This window comes from Salvelinus fontinalis, chromosome 3 (assembly GCF_029448725.1).
Source record: "Salvelinus fontinalis isolate EN_2023a chromosome 3, ASM2944872v1, whole genome shotgun sequence".
NCBI classification, from domain to species: domain Eukaryota; kingdom Metazoa; phylum Chordata; class Actinopteri; order Salmoniformes; family Salmonidae; genus Salvelinus; species Salvelinus fontinalis.
This window is the reverse complement of record NC_074667.1, coordinates 17,150,490-17,173,992: the sequence shown is the minus strand read 5'-3', so window position 1 is coordinate 17,173,992 and position 23,503 is coordinate 17,150,490. Positions and strand designations below refer to the sequence as shown.

General features: G+C 42.5%; 1 protein-coding gene across 4 annotated transcripts in view; it reads right to left on the bottom strand.

Annotated features, from left to right (window-relative positions):
• Window positions 1-22,861, bottom strand: part of rbl1 (retinoblastoma-like 1 (p107)) — a 55,251-nt gene extending 32,390 nt beyond the window's left edge. For 2 of the 4 annotated variants that reach the window (XM_055907993.1, XM_055908022.1), the window contains exons 1-3: window positions 22,567-22,860; window positions 4,686-4,819; window positions 2,468-2,668 (exon numbers count right to left, since the gene is read on the bottom strand). In XM_055907993.1, the coding sequence (XP_055763968.1) occupies window positions 2,468-2,668; window positions 4,686-4,819; window positions 22,567-22,725 (494 nt within the window). In that variant the 5' untranslated portion in view covers window positions 22,726-22,860. Of the gene's footprint in view, window positions 1-2,467; window positions 2,669-4,685; window positions 4,820-22,566 lie in introns of all 4 variants that reach the window. The other 2 variants (XM_055908012.1, XM_055908001.1) reach the window with 2 other exon arrangements.
• Window positions 22,862-23,503: the final 642 nt, after the last annotated feature.

Genomic DNA, 23,503 nt, shown 5'->3' with positions numbered 1-23,503 from the left:
GCGCCCGGCAGACAGCGAGAGAGCGAGCGCCCGGCAGACAGCGAGAGAGCGAGCGCCCGGCAGACAGCGAGAGAGCGAGCGCCCGGCAGACAGCGAGAGAGCGAGCGCCCGGCAGACAGCGAGAGAGCGAGCGCCCGGCAGACAGCGAGAGAGCGAGCGCCCGGCAGACAGCGAGAGAGCGAGCGCCCGGCAGACAGCGAGAGAGCGAGCGCCCGGCAGACAGCGAGAGAGCGAGCGCCCGGCAGACAGCGAGAGAGCGAGCGCCCGGCAGACAGCGAGAGAGCGAGCGCCCGGCAGACAGCGAGAGAGCGAGCGCCCGGCAGACAGCGAGAGAGCGAGCGCCCGGCAGACAGCGAGAGAGCGAGCGCCCGGCAGACAGCGAGAGAGCGAGCGCCCGGCAGACAGCGAGAGAGCGAGCGCCCGGCAGACAGCGAGAGAGCGAGCGCCCGGCAGACAGCGAGAGAGCGAGCGCCCGGCAGACAGCGAGAGAGCGAGCGCCCGGCAGACAGCGAGAGAGCGAGCGCCCGGCAGACAGCGAGAGAGCGAGCGCCCGGCAGACAGCGAGAGAGCGAGCGCCCGGCAGACAGCGAGAGAGCGAGCGCCCGGCAGACAGCGAGAGAGCGAGCGCCCGGCAGACAGCGAGAGAGCGAGCGCCCGGCAGACAGCGAGAGAGCGAGCGCCCGGCAGACAGCGAGAGAGCGAGCGCCCGGCAGACAGCGAGAGAGCGAGCGCCCGGCAGACAGCGAGAGAGCGAGCGCCCGACAGACAGCGAGAGAGCGCCCGACAGACAGCGAGAGAGCGCCCGACAGACAGCGAGAGAGCGCCCGACAGACAGCGAGCGAGCGCCCGACAGACAGCGAGAGAGCGAGCGAGCGCCCGACAGACAGCGAGAGAGCGAGCGAGCGCCCGACAGACAGCGAGAGAGCGAGCGAGCGCCCGACAGAAAGCGAGAGAGCGAGCGAGCGCCCGACAGACAGCGAGAGAGCGAGCGAGCGCCCGACAGACAGCGAGAGAGCGAGCGAGCGCCCGACAGACAGCGAGAGAGCGAGCGAGCGCCCGACAGACAGCGAGAGAGCGAGCGAGCGCCCGACAGACAGCGAGAGAGCGAGCGAGCGCCCGACAGACAGCGAGAGAGCGCCCGACAGACAGCGAGAGAGCGAGCGAGCGCCGACAGACAGCGAGAGAGCGAGCGAGCGCCCGACAGACAGCGAGAGAGCGAGCGCCCGACAGACAGCGAGAGAGCGAGCGAGCGCCCGACAGACAGCGAGAGAGCGAGCGAGCGCCCGACAGACAGCGAGAGAGCGAGCGAGCGCCCGACAGACAGCGAGAGAGCGCCCGGCAGACAGCACGAGATCGAGCGAGCGCCCGGCAGACAGCACGAGATCGAGCGAGCGCCCGGCAGACAGCACGAGATCGAGCGAGCGCCCGGCAGACAGCACGAGATCGAGCGAGCGCCCGGCAGACAGCACGAGATCGAGCGAGCGCCCGGCAGACAGCACGAGATCGAGCGAGCGCCCGGCAGACAGCGAGAGAGCGCCCGGCAGACAGCGCGAGATCGAGCGAGCGCCCGGCAGACAGCACGAGATCGAGCGAGCGCCCGGCAGACAGCACGAGATCGAGCGAGCGCCCGGCAGACAGCACGAGATCGAGCGAGCGCCCGGCAGACAGCACGAGATCGAGCGAGCGCCCGGCAGACAGCGAGCGAGCATTATTCCAGAGGACGATTCAGACGGGATACGTTTTTTACTTTTTCTTTTTTATAAAATAGATGGTTATGTCGGAAGTCTGGATGTTCTTATTCAATTCATATGCACAAAACAAACAAAAGCATTCACTGTGAAAGTTGATTGGCTACTTGTAGGCCATTCATACATAGCTTATGCACAAAACTTAATTCAATTTATTGAATCAGTTATTGTTTTCTTGCACAAACCGCGAGCAACACCTATAACAAACTCTGTATAACAAACACCGTAACACGTGACAACACAATGGATGCAGAGGACGTGACAAACTCGAAAAGGGAAATGTTTACTGGTTGCTTAGGAGGTAAAGGGAAAGTCAGATGTTTGGATTCAATTTGACTAGTTGTGGAAAATACTGGATAAATTATTTTTCTGTAAGGACCGAGGGCTGCGTGCATATTGTGTGTGCCAAACAGGTGCTGTATAGATTACAACAATGTTTGACTGTTTGGAACAATGTAAACACAACTAAATAAATTAGAAGTGTACCAGAGAGTCTGTTGTATTACAGCAAACACTAAAAACAGTCGCATTCATTTGTGAATGCAATTTCCAAAATGGAACAGTTTATTTAAGCTAATTATTTAAGGCTTGCTTTATTTTAGAACTAAAGGGAGGCGGACAGACAGAGAGGGCCAGGCAAACAGAGACAGAGGGAGAGAGAAGGACAGACAGAGGCAGAAAAAGAAATGGGGCTAGAGAGAGAGGTGTAAGGGCTATACCTGTGTTTTCTGCTTCTAGGCTGTCGTGGGGGCTCCCCTTGAGGATCCTGGAACATGTCCATGAATATGGGCTCAAACTTCCGAAAGATCACAGTTGACACTTCAAAGGTTCTCTCCAGGCGGCCCATGCGATTCCGAAATTCCTGAGATAAGTTGGACATATCCGACCATTTCTTCATCTTGTTGAAGAACTGAATCAAACTGAAACCAATGTATGAAAATAAATGACATTAACTTACGAGTTATGGAAAGAATCATATAGTGCACATAAACAGGGCCATCAAAGTATTCATACCCTTGACTTATTACACATTTTGTTTTGTTAAAGCCTGAATTACAAATGGATTACATTGAGGGGTGTTTCTCACCCATCTAAAGACAATAACCCACAATGACCAAGTGAAAACATGTTTTTAAAAATGTTAGCAAATTTATTGACAATGACATAAACCATTTACATACGTATTCAATACTGGTTAGAATCACCTTTGGCAGGGATTACAGCTGTGAGTCTTTCTAGGTAAGTCCCTAAAAAGCTTTTCACACATGGATTGTACTGTTAGGTTCTAATTGTTCAGAGTAAATAACTCACAGACACTAGAGAAGCTTAACCAAGTTTAATTCTTCCCAAAGGGTCAACACACCTGTATTCAGACAACAAAAATTCACACAAGCACTAATATTTAACCCTTTCTCCTAGGCTGAGTCTCCTCCTCCACAACTGAACAGCCAATGCATTTCTGTTGCTAGACAGAACCTTAGTGATACCTGTTCTTCTAAAATTCACCTAACCTGACCTCTAACCCAAAGTACTCAGTCCTCCCCAACTCAAGGCTGTCATGGTTATTGATACCAGACTGTCTCTCTTCTCCTCCCAGAGGATCCCTGATGGATAACAATGTAAACGTTATACATTACCCTCTCTCCCTCAGTGACATTGTTAGTTCCTAAGATCTCCACCCATCTCCCCTTATCAAATGCCTGTCACATGTACTCGCTTCCCTGCACTCAACACATTCCTAGCTTAGTTGCATACACTATATACTTTCCTCCAATGACCCTTAACTTCTGGTGTAGACCCTCTAAACCTAAGCACTCCAGTGACATGACTAAGTATATCTTCATATTCTCAGAACCCAACAGTACAAAATGTGTCCATTATTTTCTAAATTCAAGCCCTTTCAAATTGCTTGTTGATCCTTGCTAGACAACAATTTAAGTCTTGCCATAGATTTAAGCAAATTCAAGTCACAACTAACTCGGCCACTCAGGAACATTCATTGTCTTCTTGGTAAGCAACTCCAGTGTAGATTTGGCCTTGTGTTTTAGGTTATTGTCCTGCTGAAGTGAATTAAATCACCGAGTGTCTGGTGGAAAGCAGACAACCAGGTTATCCTCTAGGATTTTGACTGTGCTTAGTTCCATTCAGTTTATTTCTTATCTTGAAACTCCAGTCCTTAACGATTACTAGCATACCCATTACATGATTCAGCCACCACTATGCTTGAAAATATGGAGAGTGGTACTCAATCATGTGTTGTATTAAATTTGACCCGAACATAACACTTTGTAATCAGGATTTAAAAAAGGTAATTGCTTTCCCACATGTTTTGCAGTATTACTTTAGTGAGTTGATGCAAACAGGATGCAAGTTCTAGAATATTTGTATTATGTATTAACTACAAAGTTCTCCTATCACGGCCATAAAACTCTTAAAAAGTCACCATTGGCCTCGTGGTGAAATCCACGAGCGGTTTCCTTCCTCTCCGTCAACCTGAGTTAGGAAGGATGCCTGTATCTCTGTAGTGATTGGGCGTATTGATACACCATCCAAAGTGCAATTAATAACTTCACCATGCTGAAATTTTTTTAAAGACAAGCTTTTTAAAAACCAATAGGTGTCCTTATTTGCGAGGCATTGAAAAACCTCCCTGGTTTTTGTGGTTGAATCTGTGTTTGAAATTCCCTGCTCGACGGAGGGACCTTACAAATAATTTTGTGTGCACGGTACAGAGACATACAAAAAATTATGCTAAACACTATTATTGCAGAGTCCATGCAACATATGACTTGTTAAGCAAATGTTTATTCCTGAACTTATTTTGGCTTGCCATAACATAAAGGGGTTGACTCAATACATTTTTTATTAGTTTGGAAAAAGTAAAAGGTGTGAATACTTTCTGTGGCAGGTTTGGGGACCAAGCCTCTTATCACTGACCTCAGTTTCGACGTCCTGAGTATTCGAGTCAGGGACACACAGTTGCCTTCCATCACCCCCTTACCCACAGTGGGTGTGGAGCCCTTTCTGCAGGCTGCATAGAGAGAGCAGGCTAGCCAATGTACTACTTCCCCCTGAAAGAAAGACAAGTCAGAAGTGTATGGCAAATGACAGTAAGTCACAGTGCTTTATCCTGTTTGGGATATCCCCCCCCCCTTTCTTATTTTCCACCTGAAGACATACCCTAATCTAACTGCCTGTAGCTCAGGCCCAGAAGCAAGGATATGCATATTCTTGGAATCATTTGAAAGGAAACACTCTGACATTTGTGGAAATGTGAATTTAATGCAGGAGAATATAACACAATAGATCTGGTAGAAGAAAATACAAGGAAATAAAGACGTTTTCTGTTCTTTTATTGTTGTTGCATCTTTCAAATAAACAAGAACAGCCAAACATTCAGATGATGCTGGGGATAATTTCGAAGAAGAACATAAGTGGGCAACAGTATTTGACCAAAGTTTCAGACAGATACCTTCAGGAATGAGTGAGGTACATGACATTGAGCATGAAGTCACCCAGGTGTCCCTCACAAGTTTCCCAAATGTACCCAAGTGGCCGAATTGGTACATGATGCAAATAACTATACAAAAAAATGTATTCTAACATACCCCCCAAAAAATATATATTTGAAAAATGTAAAAACAAACAAAAAATGAACATTTCAAAAAAGTAAAAAATAACAAGGGTAACTATTTACACTTTCAATGTACAATATTGTGAAGACCCTCAGTCCTCTACACAATATTGCGCTGCTGATGCCATAGCAGTCTCTTTCTGGTGTGAAGCAGAGGGTCACCGAACAAGTGGTGCAGGTGACAGGGTATTTCTTGTGGCAAAGAGCACACCGAAGCCTCCATACTGAGCCCTTTCCTGCCGTCAGGAATGAATTTTGGCATGTGAACAACACTGGTTGAAGGAGCAAAAGGGACAGAGGTAGAGGGGACAGAAGGTGTTGCAGTGGACTTGCTGTAGCTAGCAATCTCCTGGATGAGCAGCTCTCTGAAGGCTAGCTGTAAGATGGTTGGGCTGTCCACAGCTCTAAGCCATTTCCTTCTGGAATATGAAGACATTCACCACAGCAATGTCAATGAAATGATAAAACAATGGCTTGTACCATTTCATGGTCTTGTGGAGAACATTATAGTAGCCTATCAGCGTGTCTGACAGGTCCACACCTCCCATGCTCTTGTTGTAATCCTTCACAGCAACTGGAATGGGGACATTTTTGGAGGTCCATGCACCAGTAGCGTTCTTCACACGCCTGACGACGTGATCGCCACTGAAGGACTTGTGGATAGTGGCGCACATGACCACCTCTCTGGTATCCATCCACTTCACAAAGAGCAGGCCATCCTCACGAATCCATCTCGTGGTGCCCTGATCAGCCCGCTTAGGCATGTCATTCACCCTGTTTTTCAGAAATCCCACTCTGTTGGTCCGAATGGTGCCACAGGCCCACACCTCCAGCCTCCTCAGGTCTGTGAACAGGGTAGTGCTTGTGTAGAAGTTGTCCACAAACAGTTTGTAGCCCTTCCCTAGCAGCTGAAAATCTAATAACTCCATAACGGAATCATGGCTAAGTCCCTTACTGGTCACACAACTACTCTTCCCCTCATTAACAAAACAATTGCACGTGTATGCACACGCCGAATCAGCCAAAACAAACAGCTTGGAACCCTATTTAGTTGGTTTGTTACGCATGTATTGTTTTAGGCCAATTCTGGCCTTTGAGGCTACCATCCTCTCATCTATGGAAAGGTTCTGGGCAGGCTGAAAATAGGTCTTGCAGGCCTCAACGATGTTGTGGTAGAGATGTTTTATTTAGCAGAGCTTATCAAACCTTGCTGTGCCTCGCTTCTTCTCGTTATCCTCATCAACCTTTCGGTCACTGATATGAAGCGCCCGTGAGATTGTCAGAAACCTTTTGCATGACATGACAGTGGTGGAGAAAGGCAGTTGATAGAGGGGTGCAGTTTTCCAGTAGTCCTTCAGGGTTTTTAGCTTTACAAGACTCATGTAAATGACCATTGAAAGGTAACAAAAAAGATCTGACATGGAAATGGGCTTCTATGTCTCTTTCTTGGCTGCCTGCTTCTTAGCTCCGTACTTATTAGTGTTCAACACCAGAAAATCAACAACTGCCGAGGGGGGAAAACAACTGAAAAAGTTGCATGTGGCTGTACTTTGAGGACATGTCCAGCTGAGGTCCTGGTGGTCCTTTTGGTCTGAATATTGGAGGTGGTGGGGACACATCCGCCTCCAGCACAGAGTGCCATCGCCCCTCCACCGCTCTGCCAGCAGGTTCCACACTTCCCTTCCTCCGCTTCTTTGTCACCGACTTCACACCTCTAGATGGCTGGGCGGGGGTAGGTGCGGTGCCGGAGACTGCAGGGGTCCGGCTGGATGAACCGGTTTCAGTGGGGGATGGGCACCTTGGCAGTATGGGCTCCCAATCAGAATCGCTGGGACTGTGAAATAAAGACACAGACACAGATTGTATATAGAGTAGGGAAACAATCACTATGGTGAGGTGCTGTTCCATTCCATGTTTAGATCAAATAAAATGTAAAAAATATCTAATATATACAGACACACAGATATACAACCACCCACAATGTAGAGCAATGTGTACTTTACACATTTCATTAGTGATTATATTTTTGTATACGGCAAATAAAATAAAAATATCTCCAAGACAACTCAAATGAATAATATTTGATATTATTAATTTCAAACAACGGTACTTACCAGTCCAACACTGCATCTTCTGCGTACAAGAACATCCCTTCAATTTGCGAGTCAAAAGTATTCTCACTATCCGAATCATCTAGGAGTAACTCACTGTCACTTTCCCTATCAATTTCTTCAATAATATCATGTCGATCTGTATATTTAGACTTTGCCTTTGATTTGACAGATTTACTCGCCATAATTCTTCAGGTATAACAGCAGAAAATGCTCTCAAAACAATATTGCTATGCATAACAAGCGTGGCTGCTGTCAATCCACGAACCACTGGTCATATCATTGGTGCGCAATGAGGTCATAGTTTGGTGTGTTCAAATCAGTTCCTTTCGGTCAATATGTCCCGGGAAAAGAACCATGAAGTATGGCTGTGTTACTAACAAACAGAGGATTGCAATGAAACCAACCATGACTCGATAAACGTCCGTTTAGAGTGAGTAATTACACCGAATGTTACGTCCAAAGTTGTAGGACACTGAATTCACGACAAGTCGTTTACAAAATGTTTCGTGTTAGGCTATAAAAATGGATTTTATTGAACAAAACGACCATTTATTGTTTTGTCGTGACCTTTAGTATTGCCAAAAGAAGATCTTCAAAGGTAATTGATTAATTTTATTGCTATATCTGACTTTCGTGACTAATCTACTTGGCTGGTAACTGATTGTAAAGTTTTGTCTGCTGATCGATAATTTCATGGTTTGCATTCGCAGTAAAGCCTTTTTGAAATCTGACACGTGGCTAGATTAACAGGAGGGTTAGCTTTAATTTGGTGTATTGCACTTCTGATTTAATTAAAGTTAAATATTTATAATAATTACATTCCTGCAATGTTGTCGAAACGTTCCGCTAGCGGAACCCCTAGCCATAAGAATTATGCTATACCGTATATCGGGGGAATTCCGAAACAGACGGTATGCTTTTCAATACGGTAAAAAGTATGAATATACACAAATTTGGAGGCAACCCCAGCCAGCAGGGTCTTTAAAAAAAGTGAAGTATATATGGAGATAGTTTAGTGCCTAAAATAACAGGTACATGTCAATGTTTTTATAGTTTCCTGATAGATGACAGACACTTCAGAACAAACTTCCTTTTGAGACTATATGTTGTTCCATGTAGTGAATCTGTTATTAAATGTGTTTCTATGGACTACGGGTGGCAGGTACCCTGGAGGGTAGGAGCATAGGGCCAGTAACCGAAAGGTTTCTGGATCGAATCCCCGGACGCCGATGATGTGGATGTCAAAGGGGTTGGGTTATATGTGGTAAACACATTTTAGTTGAATGCATTCAGTTGTACAACTGACTAGATATCCCCCTTTCCTTTTCCCTAATAGCATTGATGCCAAATGTAATGTTTAAAATACTTTTGCTATATAATTCTTTGATACCCTAAGGCAGGGGTGTCAAAGTCAAATGGACGGAGGGCCAAATAAAAAATTTAGCTACAAGCCGAGGGCCGGACTGTTCGAATGTTCATTGAAAAAATTTTAAATGACGCATATAGTCTAGTGAACCTAATTGAACCTACTGAAAACCTAACAAATATATTCCAATATGATCAGATAAATAAAGCAATATTTTCTTATGGCTCTGTCAGTAATCTTTAATTTTCAACAGACACAAAAGACAAATTTCCTTTATATAAAAATCCCCATAACATGAACATTAAATGAAAGAAACCGGTATTCAAGGCACCATCAGTAGCCTATATTTTCTATTTTAGCAAAAGTGGGCTAAATTTACTTCAAAGAAAAAAACAATAATAGCAATTTTCTATCATCCACTCAACTGAAATATTTTTAAAATATAATTGGATTGAAATACAATAAAATAAAGTGCAAAAATCTATTAATCAAAAACAACACTTTGTTTAAGGAGAAGTAACATGCAGTGAAAACAAATATTAAACTTTAACTTTTAAACTTGAACTGAGTAAAAACTCTAAATATGTGATTGCACAGTAATGTTCACTTGTTTGAGGTTGAGGGTGATACTTGGTGGTGTCCCATCTTTTCCACAAGTTCATCAATGTTCGGGGTAAGGCTCTGAGCTGAGGAAATCCTCAGAATTGAGTGGAGCAGTAAGTCGACTTCTGTGTGATGTTTTGTTCAGGTTCAACAAAGAAAACAGTTGTTCACACAGGTATGTGCTGCCAAACATAGACAACGTTTGAGCAGCCTGGATGCGCAGCTGGGGCATTGTGTCGGGGAGGAAACGGGCGAACTCCGCAGCACCCACTGCCGCATATTTTGCCCTCAGTGCATCATTGCATTGGAGGTCAATCAACTCCATTTGGAGGTTTGGTGGTGAGCTTTCCACGTCAACAGCAAATGGGTTACCGAGCAGTTCCAATCTGCTTTTTTGTGCTTCAAAGTCAGCAAATCGGCGTCGAAAGTCAGCGGCAAGCATACCTATTTTATCAGCCAACTGTGCGCTCGGGAACGCACTGGTAGAGAGCTTCTCTTTCATGGTCTGGCAGCTGGGAAAGTGGCTCAAATTTTCTTTCCGCATCTGCGTCTCCCACAGAGTCAGTTTGGTTTTAAATGCCTTCCTTCACTGTACTGTACATATCAGAGATGACATGATCCCGACCCTGCAGCTGCAAGTTCATTGCATTCAGATGACTCGTAATGTCACACAGAAAAGCCATTTCACACAGAAACATTTCGTCTCGGAGTTGTGTTGTGTCTTTCCCTTTGCTGTCCAAGAACAGACAAATCTCCTCACGAAGCTCGAAACATCTTTGAAGCACCTTTCCCTGGCTTAGCCATCGCACCTCTGTGTGATAAGGCAAATCACCATGCTCCGTTTCTAACTCCGTCAGAAATGCCTTGAACTGGCGGTGATTCAAACCTTTGGCTCTGATAAAGTTAACTGTGCGCGTGATGATGCTCATTACATGCTCCATTTTCAAGGCTTTACCGCACAACGCTTCCTGGTGTATGATACAATGATAAGCTGTCAGCTCACCTGTCGCGTTTTCCTCTTGCATCTTTTCCCGTATCTTCGCCACCAGTCCGCTCCTGTGTCCACACATCGCAGGTGCTCCGTCGGTTGTCAAACCCACGAGTTTTTCCCAAGGCAGCTCCATCTCATTTACACATCTTGACACCTCTGCATACAAATCATGCCCCGTAGTTGTGCCATGCATAGGACGTAAAGCCAAAAACTCCTCTGTCACGCTTAGGCTGGAGTCCACTCCGCGGATGAAAATTGACAACTGGGCAATGTCAGAAATGTCGGTGCTCTCATCCACAGCCAAGGAATATGCAATGAAATCTTTTCCCTTTTTCACAAGCTGCTCTTTTAGATTGATGGACAACTGGTCTACTCTCTCGGCAATGGTGTTTCTGCTCAGACTCACATTTAAAAAGAGTTGCCTTTTTTCTGGGCAAACTTCGTCACAAACTTTAATCATGCAGTTTTTGATGAAATCCCCCTCCGTAAATGGCCGGGCTGATTTAGCGATCTCTTCTGCCAAAATAAAACTGGCCTTGACAGCAGCCTGGCCTTGTGATTTGGCTTTTTTGAACAGAGCCTGTCGAGATTTGAGGCCTCGTTTTAATTCCTCTGCCTTTTGTAGCCTTTGTTCCATGTCCATATTCTTGTTTTTGTCCGCGTGTTTCGTTTCATAATGTCGTCTCAGATTATACTCTTTCAGTACCGCCACACTTTCTCCACACAGAAGACACACAGGTTTTCCAACTACCTCCGTGAACATATACTCCGACTCCCACCTTGTTTGAAACCCCCGGTTCTCAGTGTCCACCTTCCGTTTTGCCATTTTTGATGGGTATCTGAAAGTTAATTTTACTGTGATGCTGACGACTGCTGTGCCAATAAATATTGAAATGAAGCAGCCTACTGCTCGGTGCGTCACCGTTGCATTGTGGGAAATGTAGTATTGGTGCGTGTAAAAGATCTGCGGGCTGCCGGCTTGCTGCGGTCTGCGGGCCGGTTCTAATAATAAATCAAGATCATCCCAGGGGCCGTAAAAAACCTTCTCGCGGGCCGGATGTGGCCCGCGGGCCTTGACTCTGACATATGTGCCCTAAGGGGTCCAAAATCAAATAGGAAAATGATCCTTGGTATGACCAACTTATTTTTTTTTTAGCTTAGTAGAACCCCCCCGATGTGCAAAACGAATGTCAAAGCTGACGTGCATACCTATATAACTATCATGGATGATGTCGGCTTTTGCGTTCTCTGTCGTGGATGATGTTGGCTTTTTGGTTGAGCACCTCGAGCCCCATTACACACTACCAAGTACGCACTATTTTTCAGACGTTGCCCTACCGGAGTTACACAGTATTGTTGAAAACGCACATCAATGAGCTATTTGCTATGGGCGTCACTGCTATTAGCTTCACGACTGACATTTGGACCAGAAATGTCAGCCTCATGAGCATGTTAAGTCTGACAGCACAGTGGGTCGACGAGGATTTAGTACAGAGGAAAGCCATTTTGCATGCTCAAGAATGTGCTGGTTCTCATACCGCTGCTGCCATTTCAATGGCATTTGAGAACAAGTTTGAAACTTGGAAACTTGGGGGGTTATGACCTTACGCCCATCGTAAAGTATAAGGCAGCAGCCCAACTCCTTCCTAGTCTCTAATGTGTGTGCCTTAGAGTTTATAGCTCGAAAATAAAGATCAAATAAATGGACTTTGGACATTATATTTCATCAGACAAAATGGGGGTAACAATGGTAGATGGAATATGAAAATGAATGTCGATGTTATTAATAGTTAAACAAAGATGTTATGACGGAAACATTGTAACTTGAGTTCTCATAATGTATATGTGCTGTTTACATACTTTGTTGTGTAGAGAATATCCAGATGAAAGAGAATGTTTTGGTGACGATAAGACTGATTTTAGTTGTCTAAATGAGATCCTACTAAATCCTAATACCTTGAAACGAGATACGCCCCAGGGAACCCTGAGAGCGTGTCAAAGACGGAAACGCCTCGTGACCCGAGGGCATAAAACATGCGAGTTAAGAATTTACATTCAGACTAAGTTCACCACGCGCTGCAGCCAAGGTTTACGACTTGTCGTGACCCCGAAATGCAACACGAGGTTGAAGACAAAGACAATCTCTGAACATTCAAGTTTATGGTGGAGTAGCTATTCTGTATCTAAGAAGCACTGTATGTATCTTAGATGCATCTAAGAAGCACTAAGATGAATTCAAGAAGGACCAACCGGTTATTCTCTTCAAATCATTGGTAGTCTACACGGCTCTCCTACCCAAGATGGGAGCGTCGACACGGCTGATTAGCCTCCTAAGAAGACTACTCTCACAGAACAGGTGCAAGGAAACCGACAACCAAGAGAAAGTACATTGATTGTCCACACGATGTCTGAGACTTACACCCAGTAACAAAAGAAAAGGGCGTCGGCCAAACCTATCCCACTAAGTGGAACTCATTCCACGAAGAGATACCCAATGGAGACCTTCAACACGTAAATACATCCATTATAATTCTGACCCATAAGCGCAGCAGTTTGGGGCAAGGTGTTAGGGTTAAACTAAGCATAGTTTACAAATGTATCCAAGTGTGCTTTTCCCTCATGCACTCACTCTTTAAATCTCCATCTTGTGCAACACGTGTCATATTGTGCTGGTCTGCTAGGGACCTGTTGCCATTGTACTAAGTTCTAATCAATAGCCTAGACTGTGTGTTCGTGTATTTTATGTTATCATGTAGCTTGTTAGTAAATAAATACTCAATTTGTGTGGTACAGAACAATTTAATGAGACCCGGGTTTGTGCAGATTTACAAATTATAAACTTTCATAATGCGGCTGATGAAATCAATTAAGTGACTGCTTTGAAAACGATATTCTTTGAGTTAATCAGGAATCGTTAACTCATTAACCTGTTGAGGACAGAGGGCTCAGTTTTCACTTTGGGGGAAAATCGTGCCCAATTTAACCTCTAACGCCTACCAAACCCGGATCCGGGAGCCCCCCCATCACAAAAGCTGACTAGCATAGCCTAGCCTAAAGCCACAGGGATATCATATAATAAAATGTTCATGAAATCACAAGTCCAAGACACCAAATGAAAGATACAGATCTTGTGAATAAAGCCATCATTTCTGATTTTTAAAATGTTTTACAGGGAAGACAAAATATGTAAATCTATTAGCTAACCACGTTAGCAAAAGACAACTTTTTTTTTACTCCACCATTTTCTTACTGCATAGGTAGCTATCACAAATTTGGCCAAATAAAGATATAAATAGCCACTAACCAAGAAACAACCTCATCAGATGACAGTCTGATAACATATTTATTGTATAGCATATGTTTTGTTAGAAAAATGTGCATATTTCAGGTATAAAACATAGTTTACCATTGCAGCCACCATCACAAATCGACTAGAATAACTACAGAGAGCAACGTGTATTACCTAATTACTCATCATAAAACATTTCTTAAAAATACACAGCGTACAGCAATTGAAAGACACAGATCTTGTGAATCCAGACAATATTTCAGATGTTCTAAGTGTTTTACAGTGAAAACACAATATAACGTTATATTAGCTTAGCACAGTAGCAAACCAAACAACAGCATTAATTCCAGCCAAACATAGCGATAACGTATTCACCACCAAAATAATAATTTTTTCACTAACCTTCTCAGGATTCTTCAGATGACAGTCCTGTAACATCATATTACACAATGCATATAGAGTTTGTTCGAAAATGTCCATATTTAGCGGCACAAATAGTGCTTATACAATGAGAAAAGTTGCCAAGCTCCCCAGAAAATTTCAAGCGCCATCTTGGAGAGTCACCTAGTCTAATCAATAAATAATCATAAACTTGACTAAAAAATACAGGGTGGACAGCATATGAAAGACAAATTAGTTCTTAATGCAATCGCTGAATTACATTTTTAAAATTAACCTTACTGCGCAATACAGGGTGCGATAACGCAATGCTATACTGCAAGAAATGGCGTCTCATGCATTTTACTTTTAACAACAGAACAATTAATTAACAGCATAAAGACTGCTCTTGGGAATCTTGGGCAAGGTGTCCTTTCTTCAAAACAATCGTCTTTTGGCTGAAAGATGACCTCTTGTCCAGTCGAATTAGCCGCTAAACGTTAGCCACCCACTGGAGAGGTCCCCAACAAATGGAAGCGCGTCACACAGAAATCCCAGAAAATCGCAATAAACTGCTATAAATCGGTTTAAATTAACTACCTTATGATGTCTTTAACACCTATAACGAATAAAAACATGACCGGAGGTATAGAAATACTAAAACGAAAGCGTTTGCAGGACGCCATTCTGATGTCTTCATGCGCCAAGAGCACTGTTGAAAAGAACGGTACTTCTTGTTCCACGGTCTAATATAAGGTCCCAGATTGCGCAATCGACTCCATTCAAAGTCTCACCGCTTACTGACATCTAGAGGAAGGCGTATGCAGTGCATGTACCCTCATAGCTTGCATGGGGACTTATAAACTGATCTCAGACCAGGGACCTGGATTTCTGAAATCTCACTCCCTGACAGGAAAAGTGCTACAGAATGAGTTCTCTTTCACTCAGAGAAATAATTCAAACGGTTTTAGAAACTAGAGTGTTTTCTATCCAATAGTAATAATAATATGCATATTGTACGAGCAAGAATTGAGACGAGGCAGTTTAATTTGGCCACTATTTTTTCCACTGGTGAAGCAGCGCCCCCATATTGACAAGAAGTTAAACGGCCTCGTTCTCAATTCTTGCTCGTACAATATGCATATTATTATTATTACTATTGGATAGAAAACACTCTCTAGCTTCTAAAACCGTTTGAATTATATCTGTGAGTAAAACAGAACTCATTTTGCAGCAAACTTCCTGACAGGAAGTGGAAAATCTGAAATCGATGCTCTGTTCTAGGGTCTGCCTATAAATGTCCTTGATATTTATTAGTATACATGCACTTCATACGTCTTCCACTAGATGTCGACAGGCAGTGAGAGAAGAAATGGAGTGTATAACTTGATCTGGGGTCGAATAAAAGCTCTTGGCATGACGTGTCACCAGTTTCCTGTTTTCTGGAGCGCGCGAGAAGGGACCTGGTATTGCCTTTCTGAAAAGCTGTCATTATAGACGACTAATATCTCCGGCCTTGATTTTATTTGATAAATGTGACAATATCATCGTAAAGTATGTTTTTTCAATATAGTTTTATTAGATGATTGAAATTTATTCGGGACGTTAGGCGTGTTGCGTTGTGTGCCTTTGTTCAGGAAGGAGAGCTTCGCGCTACTTTGCTAGCTTTCAGTGCTAATTGACTGGAGAAGAGGACATTCTAAAACCAAATAACGATTGTTCTGGACAAAGGACCCCTTGTACAACATTCTGATGGAAGATCATCAAAAGTAGGACCCATTTTATAATGCTATTTCATATATCTGCCGAACATGTGAAATAGTAGTTTGCGCCCAGATTTTGGGCACTCTCTCGCTATAACTAAGCTGGATGTCGTAATGAAGTTATTTTTAGAATTCTAACACGGCGATTGCATTAAGAACTAGTGTATCTATCATTTCCTATACAACATGTATTTTCTAGTAACGTTTATGAATAGTTATTTGGTCAGAATAGTTGTGTCATAAAAATATCCGCACATTCTGGGAAAAAGATACTACATTAGCACAATGTATAACCACTGATTTCAGCTCTAAATATGCACATTTTCGAACAAAACATAAGTGTATGTATAACCTGATGTTATAGGACTGTCATCCGATGAAGGTTTATGAAGGTTAATGAAAATTAATATATTTTGCTGGTTTATTCGCTATCGCGCCTATTGCTATCGCTAACGTGCCTTGATGAATGAATGCGGTAGTGTGGTAGGCTAATGTGGTAAGCTAATATAATGCTATATTGTGTTTCGCTGTAAAACACTTAAAATCGGAAATATTGGCTGGATTCACAAGATGTTTGTCTTTAATTTGCTGTACACCATCGATTTTTCAGAAATGTTTTATGATGAGTATTTAGGTATTTGATGTTGGTGTCTAATTACTCTGGCTGCTTCGGTGCTATTTCTGACAGTAGCTGTGATGGTAGCTGCAATGTAAACTGATTTATACCTCAAATATGCACATTTTTCGAACAAAACATGTTATAAGACTGTCATCTGATGAAGTTGTTGCTTGGTTAGTTTGGTTGGTTCTTGGTTAGTTAGGTTGTCTTTGTGCATGCTACCTGTGCTGTGCTGTGGTGGTGAGCTAACATAAATATACGTGCTGTTTTCGCTGTAAAACATTTTTTTTAAATCAGACATGTTGACTGGATTCACAAGATGTGTATCTTTCATTTGCTGTATTGGACTATTTCTAAAAAATCTTTTTTGAATTTGCCTTTCCAGTGGAATGTGGGAGGAGTTCCGCTAGCGGAACGCTGGGGCTAGACAGGTTAACGCACGCTGTATGTCGTAGTAACGTTAATTTTAAAAATCTAACACAGCGGTTGCATTAAGAACTAATGTATCTTTCATTTGCTGTCCAACCTGTATTTTTTTGTCAAGTTCATGATTAGTTACTGATTAGATTAGGTGCCTCTCCCAAGATTTCTCCCGACATATTGTTGGCAGCTTGGCTACTATTCTCATTGTATAACCACGATTTGCGCCGCTAAATATGCACATTTTCGATATGCACATGTGTAACATGATGTTATAGGACTGTCATCTGAAGAAGTTTGAGAAGGTTAGTGAAAAAATGTATATCTTTTGCTGGTTTATTCGTTATCGCTATTGTTGGCCTGAATCAATGCTGTTGTGTGGTTGGCTATTGTAGTAAGCTAATATAATGCTATATTGTGTTTTCGCTGTAAAACACTTAAAAAATCTGAAATATTGGCTGGATTCACAAGATCTTTGTCTTTCATTTGCTGTACGCTGTGTATTTTTCAGAAATGTTTTATGATGAGTATTTGGGTAATTCACGTTGGTCTCTGTAGTTATTCTAGTTGCTTTGGTGAGAGTTGTGATGGTGGCTGCAATGGTAAACTATGATTTATACCTGAAATATGCACATTTTTCTAACAAAACATATGCTATACAATAAATATGTTATCAGACGGTCATCTGATGAAGTTGTTTCTTGGTTAGTGACTATTTATATCTTTATTTGGTCAAAACTGTGATAGCTACCTATGCAGGAAAAAAATGGTGGGAAAAAAAAGTTGTCTTTTGCTATCGTGGTTAGCTAATAGATTTACATAGTGTCTTCCCCGTAAAACATTTTAAAAATCAGAAATGATGGCTCGATTCACAAGATGTGTATCTTTCATCTGGTGTCTTGGACTTGTGATTTAATGATATTTAGATGCTAGTATTTACTTGTGACGCTATGCTAGGCTATGCTAGTCAGCTTTTTTACTGATGGGGGTGCTCCCGGATCCGGGATTGTGACCAAGTAGAAGTTAAACAAACTTTTCCTGTGGTGCCCCAGGTTACTGAGTTAATGGTTAACAGATTGGTTAACGGAGACACCAAGTACGTGAACGAATGATTTCTGCATGTTTAGTTACCACCGTGAAGTGTGGAGGTGTGATGGTGATTTGCTAGTGACACCGTCTGTGATTTATTTAGAATTCAAGGCACAATTAACCAGCATGGCTACCACAGCATTCTGCAGTGATACGCCATCCCATCTGGTTTATGCTTAGTGGGACTATCATTTGTTTTTCAACAGGACATTGACCCAACACACTTACAGGCTGTGTAAGGGCTATTTGACCAAGAAGGAAGGTGATGGAGTGCTGCATCAGATCACTCGACCTCAACCAAATTGAGATGGTTTGGGATGAGTTGGACCGCAGAGCGAAGGAAAAGCAGCCAACAAGTGCTCAGCATATGAGGGAACTCATTCAAGACTGTTGGAAAAGCATTCCATGTGAAGCTGGTTGAGAGAATGCTAAGCATGTGCAAAGCTGACATCAAGGCAAAGGGTGGCTCCTTTGAAAAATATGTTGATTTTTTAAACACTTTTTCGATTATTACATAATTCCATATGTGTTATTTCATAGCTGAGGTTTTCACTATTATTTGACAATGTAGAAAATATAAAAAAAGAAATACCCCAGAATAATTACAGAAATAAAGAAATAAAACAGATCCTGCTTCTGTTGCCTGTTTGGTTGACAGCCTCCTGATTCAGTGAGCACCAAGCCTCAAGATAAAGAATTTAAATTAAAAAACATTACAATTTCACCTTTGCTATGCTGTAATAAAGGCGTTATACTTTTTCCCCATTTAGACCAGCCCAGCTGATATAATAATGTAGTGGTGCTTACACTGTTCTAAATTGTCAGAAGAATTATAGCAGCCCTCCCCTTTCCTTGATCTCCTTATTGTTATAATTATAATAAAGAATGATCATAATAGTAATAAGTAATGTAAATGTCAGTAGTAGGCTTAGTATAGCAGAATTATATAACCACCATCGAGCTGTAGGCCTAGGGTTGCAAAGGGTCGGAAACCCTCCGGGAAATTTTCCATGGGAAGTTAAGCCAGGGAATATAGCTTAAATTCGTTTTAAAAAAGTTAGCTTATAACAGTGAACCTTTTTTGTGGGATACACATGGAAATTCTAGGTCTTGTGGCATATTTTGGTTAAATGATCCCCAAATCAACGGAACTACAACCCTCTACATGCACAGTGCATTCTTTCATCACATGTACAGCTGATTCTCAAGAGCTTGCACACTAATGAGATGCTATTGAGCCCACACTACTACACTGTATGAGCCAAGGACGACAAGCTTTCTGTTAAGTTTCGATTACAATACTGGGTGGGGGGAATAGGACATACATGATTTTTTGTTAACTAGTAAATAGTAGCCTACAGCAAAGTGTGTTTAAATCATAGATAACTTGTTAACAATTTCTGCTAGTTTGTGTTTGCTACCATGTGGGTTTAGTTTGCTGGAGCCTGCTAACTGAGGAGTGTTTATTCACCTGTTTCCATACATGTTTCATTATAAAACATATCTTACAAAAGGAGTTGTTTAGTCTAACTGCTCAACTATTTTTCTGTACTACAAAGCTGTGTACATTTGCAAATACTGTGCCAAATCATGTGTGAAGAATACAACAAAGATGCAGAATCTGGTATCTTACAAAAGGAGTTGTTTAGTCTAACTGCTCAACTATTTTTCTGTACTACAAAGCTGTGTACATTTGCAAATACTGTGCCAAATCATGTGTGAAGAATGCAACAAAGATGCAGAATCTGGCCAAGAAATGGCCATATCACATCTGCCGATATGGACGGCTCTATCAAGAGAAATCTCCTGGATGATGTACACTGCTCAAAAAAATAAAGGGAACACTTAAACAACACAATGTAACTCCAAGTCAATCACACTTCTGTGAAATCAAACTGTCCACTTAGGAAGCAACACAGATTGACAATAAATTTCACATGCTGTTGTGCAAATGGAATAGACAAAAGGTGGAAATTATAGACAATTAGCAAGACACCCCCAATAAAGGAGTGATTTTGCAGGTGGTGACCACAGACCACCTCTCAGTTCCTGTGCTTCCTGGCTGATGTTTTGGTCACTTTTGAATGCTGGCGGTGCTCTCACTCTAGTGGTAGCATGAGACGGAGTCCACAACCCACACAAGTGGCTCAGGTAGTGCAGCTCACCCAGGATGGCACATCAATGCGAGCTGTGGCAAGAAGGTTTGCTGTGTCTGTCAGCGTAGTGTCCAGAGCATGGAGGCGCTACCAGGAGACAGGCCAGTACATCAGGAGACGTGGAGGAGGCCGTAGGAGGAGCAGGAGGAGCACTGCCAGAGCCCTGCAAAATGACCCCCAGCAGGCCACAAATGTGCATGTGTCTGCTCAAACGGTCAGAAACAGACTCCACGAGGGTGGTATGAGGGCCCGACGTCCACAAGTGGGGGTTGTGCTTACAGCCCAACACCATGCAGGACGTTTGGCATTTGCCAGAGAACACCAAGATTGGCAAATTCGCCACTGGCGAATTTATTGCAGTCCTCATGCCTTCTTGCAGCATGCCTGTTAGGCCTCTTTTGTGTCCTAAGTTTTCATAACATCATAAAGATCTGTGATGCGATTTGGGTTTTTACAAATTATCTTTGAAAGACAGGGCCCTGAAAAAGTGACATCTCTGAGTTTATATTATTCATAGCTGTCTATTGCCAGATGCTGGCACTAAGACCACACTCAACCAACTAAGGACATAAGCAAACAAGAAAACGCTCATCCAGAAGCAGCGCTCGTAGTGGCCATAAAAACGACTTGTACTTTAACAGCAACTGTTCTAAACCAAGACTTGTTTTCAACTTGAACTTGCTTTGGCTAACGTTAGCTATTAGCTGTGTACAAGGCCAGGGGATTGTTTGAAAGAGAATCCAATACTCCTATTAGATAGTACTCCCTTATTTCTGCTTATTGTCTTTTATAAAAGGACAACAATGCCTTGCTGGCCGACTTATTTTTCCACTGTCGAGGTACTGTTTCCTGAAGCATTCTGACCTGTTATGAAAGAATTCCCTGGGTATACCATCATGCTGTGGATGTTTGGTCAGGACGTGTCGTTATACGAATTAGTTTATTTTGATTGACTCATTACTAAGCACTTCCCCGCACAAAACACATTTAAGGAGCTCTTCATAAATTCTCAAAGCTTGTATGAAAGAGAAACTCATCGGTGTATTGACTTTTCATTGAGAATTGAGCTCAGTCAGAACTTGTTGCGAGCATGAGTCCATTTGGCGAGTGGGAATGACAAATTATTGGCTTACAGCGCATCATCTGCTGTTAAACGACAGCGCTGCAGCGTGTCGGAGTGATCTTCCAAGAAAACCCCAGAAAAAATATCTGGTAAACCGCGAAGCACACGGGCATCTCCCACTCGTGCAGCTGCCAAACTGAGCAGACACCACTGCTAAGCAGAGAGCGCACTGAACAGAGACCGCAGTTGCACTTGGCCAAATCAATTAATTCAATAATTATACATTTACTCTTACACGTCGTGGGGACAGTAAAATTAGCCATCTAAAAAATATACTTTAAGTTTTAAAAAAAATGTATTAAACATGTTATTTTGTATTTTTATGTTAAATTCACAACAATAAAAAAAATCTGCATTAATATTGTCTAATAGAATACGTGGGGAAAAAACGAACGGAGACATTAATAAATGCATTTCTATAGCTTCCGTTTTCGAAGCTGAGGTGACGTGCCAAGATGGAGATTCGGTACACAGCGCCCCCTATCAGTAATCTGCTGTATATATAAATTATTGGTTAAAACTAGCTAAAGCAGTGTAAATACAGTAAGTGTGCATTTTGAAGTTGTGAAATTATCTTTGAAGTGTGAAAGTAGAAAGATTTGTTTATAGAACCGTACCGCAAATGAGAATCGATTCACAATTACATGGAGTATTTGGCTTCAGCAACCAATTTCCCTTAAAAATAGAACATGTTAGGTCCGTGGACTAGAAGGAGTAACGTTTGCCCAATAATGGACTTAAAGGAGACAGTTACATTGAACTCATAAAAAATCGTCCTCCATAAACTTTAACGGAACTGACCGCGACTGGTGTGTTCCCAAATGATCAGACAAAACAAACAGGTAGCAAACTAGTTAGCTAAATAGATAGCCAACCTGATGTCTAGCATTGTGACCGATTTCGCAAATTACCACTTGCCTTGGCAAGTGGGCTGGTTGATGGAAAATAGTGTTATTTACTATGTTCAGCTAACGTTAGCTAGCTAATGGCTATATGCGCTAACCAACTAACTTTCAAAACGAACGACGTTAGTAACATTGCTAACACAACTAACGTTACCAAATATGAAGAGGGGATAATAGCTTAACATTTACGTTACGCTGAACACACGCGACAGGAGAGTTAAGACCGTCCATGTCCGGCCGCATTGTTGATCCCACAATATCTGATCCCAACGTCCTAAACAAAGTAACGCTAAGAGGCTACGTATATCTAAAACTATTAACTACCTAGTTTAATAATATAGCTAGCTACTGTTAGTTAGCTAGTTTACCTCCAGTGTGTATGTATTCCAAATCGACTTGAAGTTTTGCATTGCTTCAGATGCCGTCTGTTCGTCCATATTCAGCTCCTGACAAAGCATTTCCAAGCTCTTTCGGACGGAACTCTCGTCCGTCCGCCCGGAGTCGGAATCTGACTCGTCTCCCCGCATTTGTAAATCTAAGTTACAGTGGCAGAGAAATTAAAATATATAGCTATCTATGTCAACAAAGCAGTCGAGACACCACAAACAGACCACCGGTCCTTCAATTCCCACAATGCACCGTGGTGCAATTGGCGCGAAAACGGATCCTTTCCGACCAATGAGTAAAGGCCCCAAAGGGCAAACAAAGGAACGTAAACAGGGGTTGCGTTTCAAAATCAAAGTGTGCAGTCCAAACACTTAAAAGACACACCCTATCACCTCAGCCCTTTTATTTTGTATATATTTTTTATCACCAACAAATCAATACAGGAAGTACATGAGGGAACACAGTATATATAAATAATATACAAAGGACAATTGGGCTAGGGGGTACAATATCACATTACACAAGGACCTTAATTAAGGGACATACATACACTTATTATTCGAACAGCTTTTTATGTTAGTCGAGTATTTAATTGTCTTAAAATACAGGTCAATTTATTTTTGTACGGTAAGATAATGTGGTGTTTTGTTTGTAAATGTACATTTGTGAATATGAAATTAGGCCAAAAGAATAATGAAATTCATTACATAAAAATGTTTCAGCTTATTTCTATCGTAGGTAAATAATCCAAGCAGTAACGTAAACTCACTCACTTTTGTACATCGCCTTGGTCCGTACAATTGACCTTATTTTAGCGCCCCAAAAACGTAATACTTCCAGATCAACTGTAATGTCAATACCATTGTAAAGCACAATTTCTCCGCTTTCCAACAGAATCAATTACATGACCCCCATGCT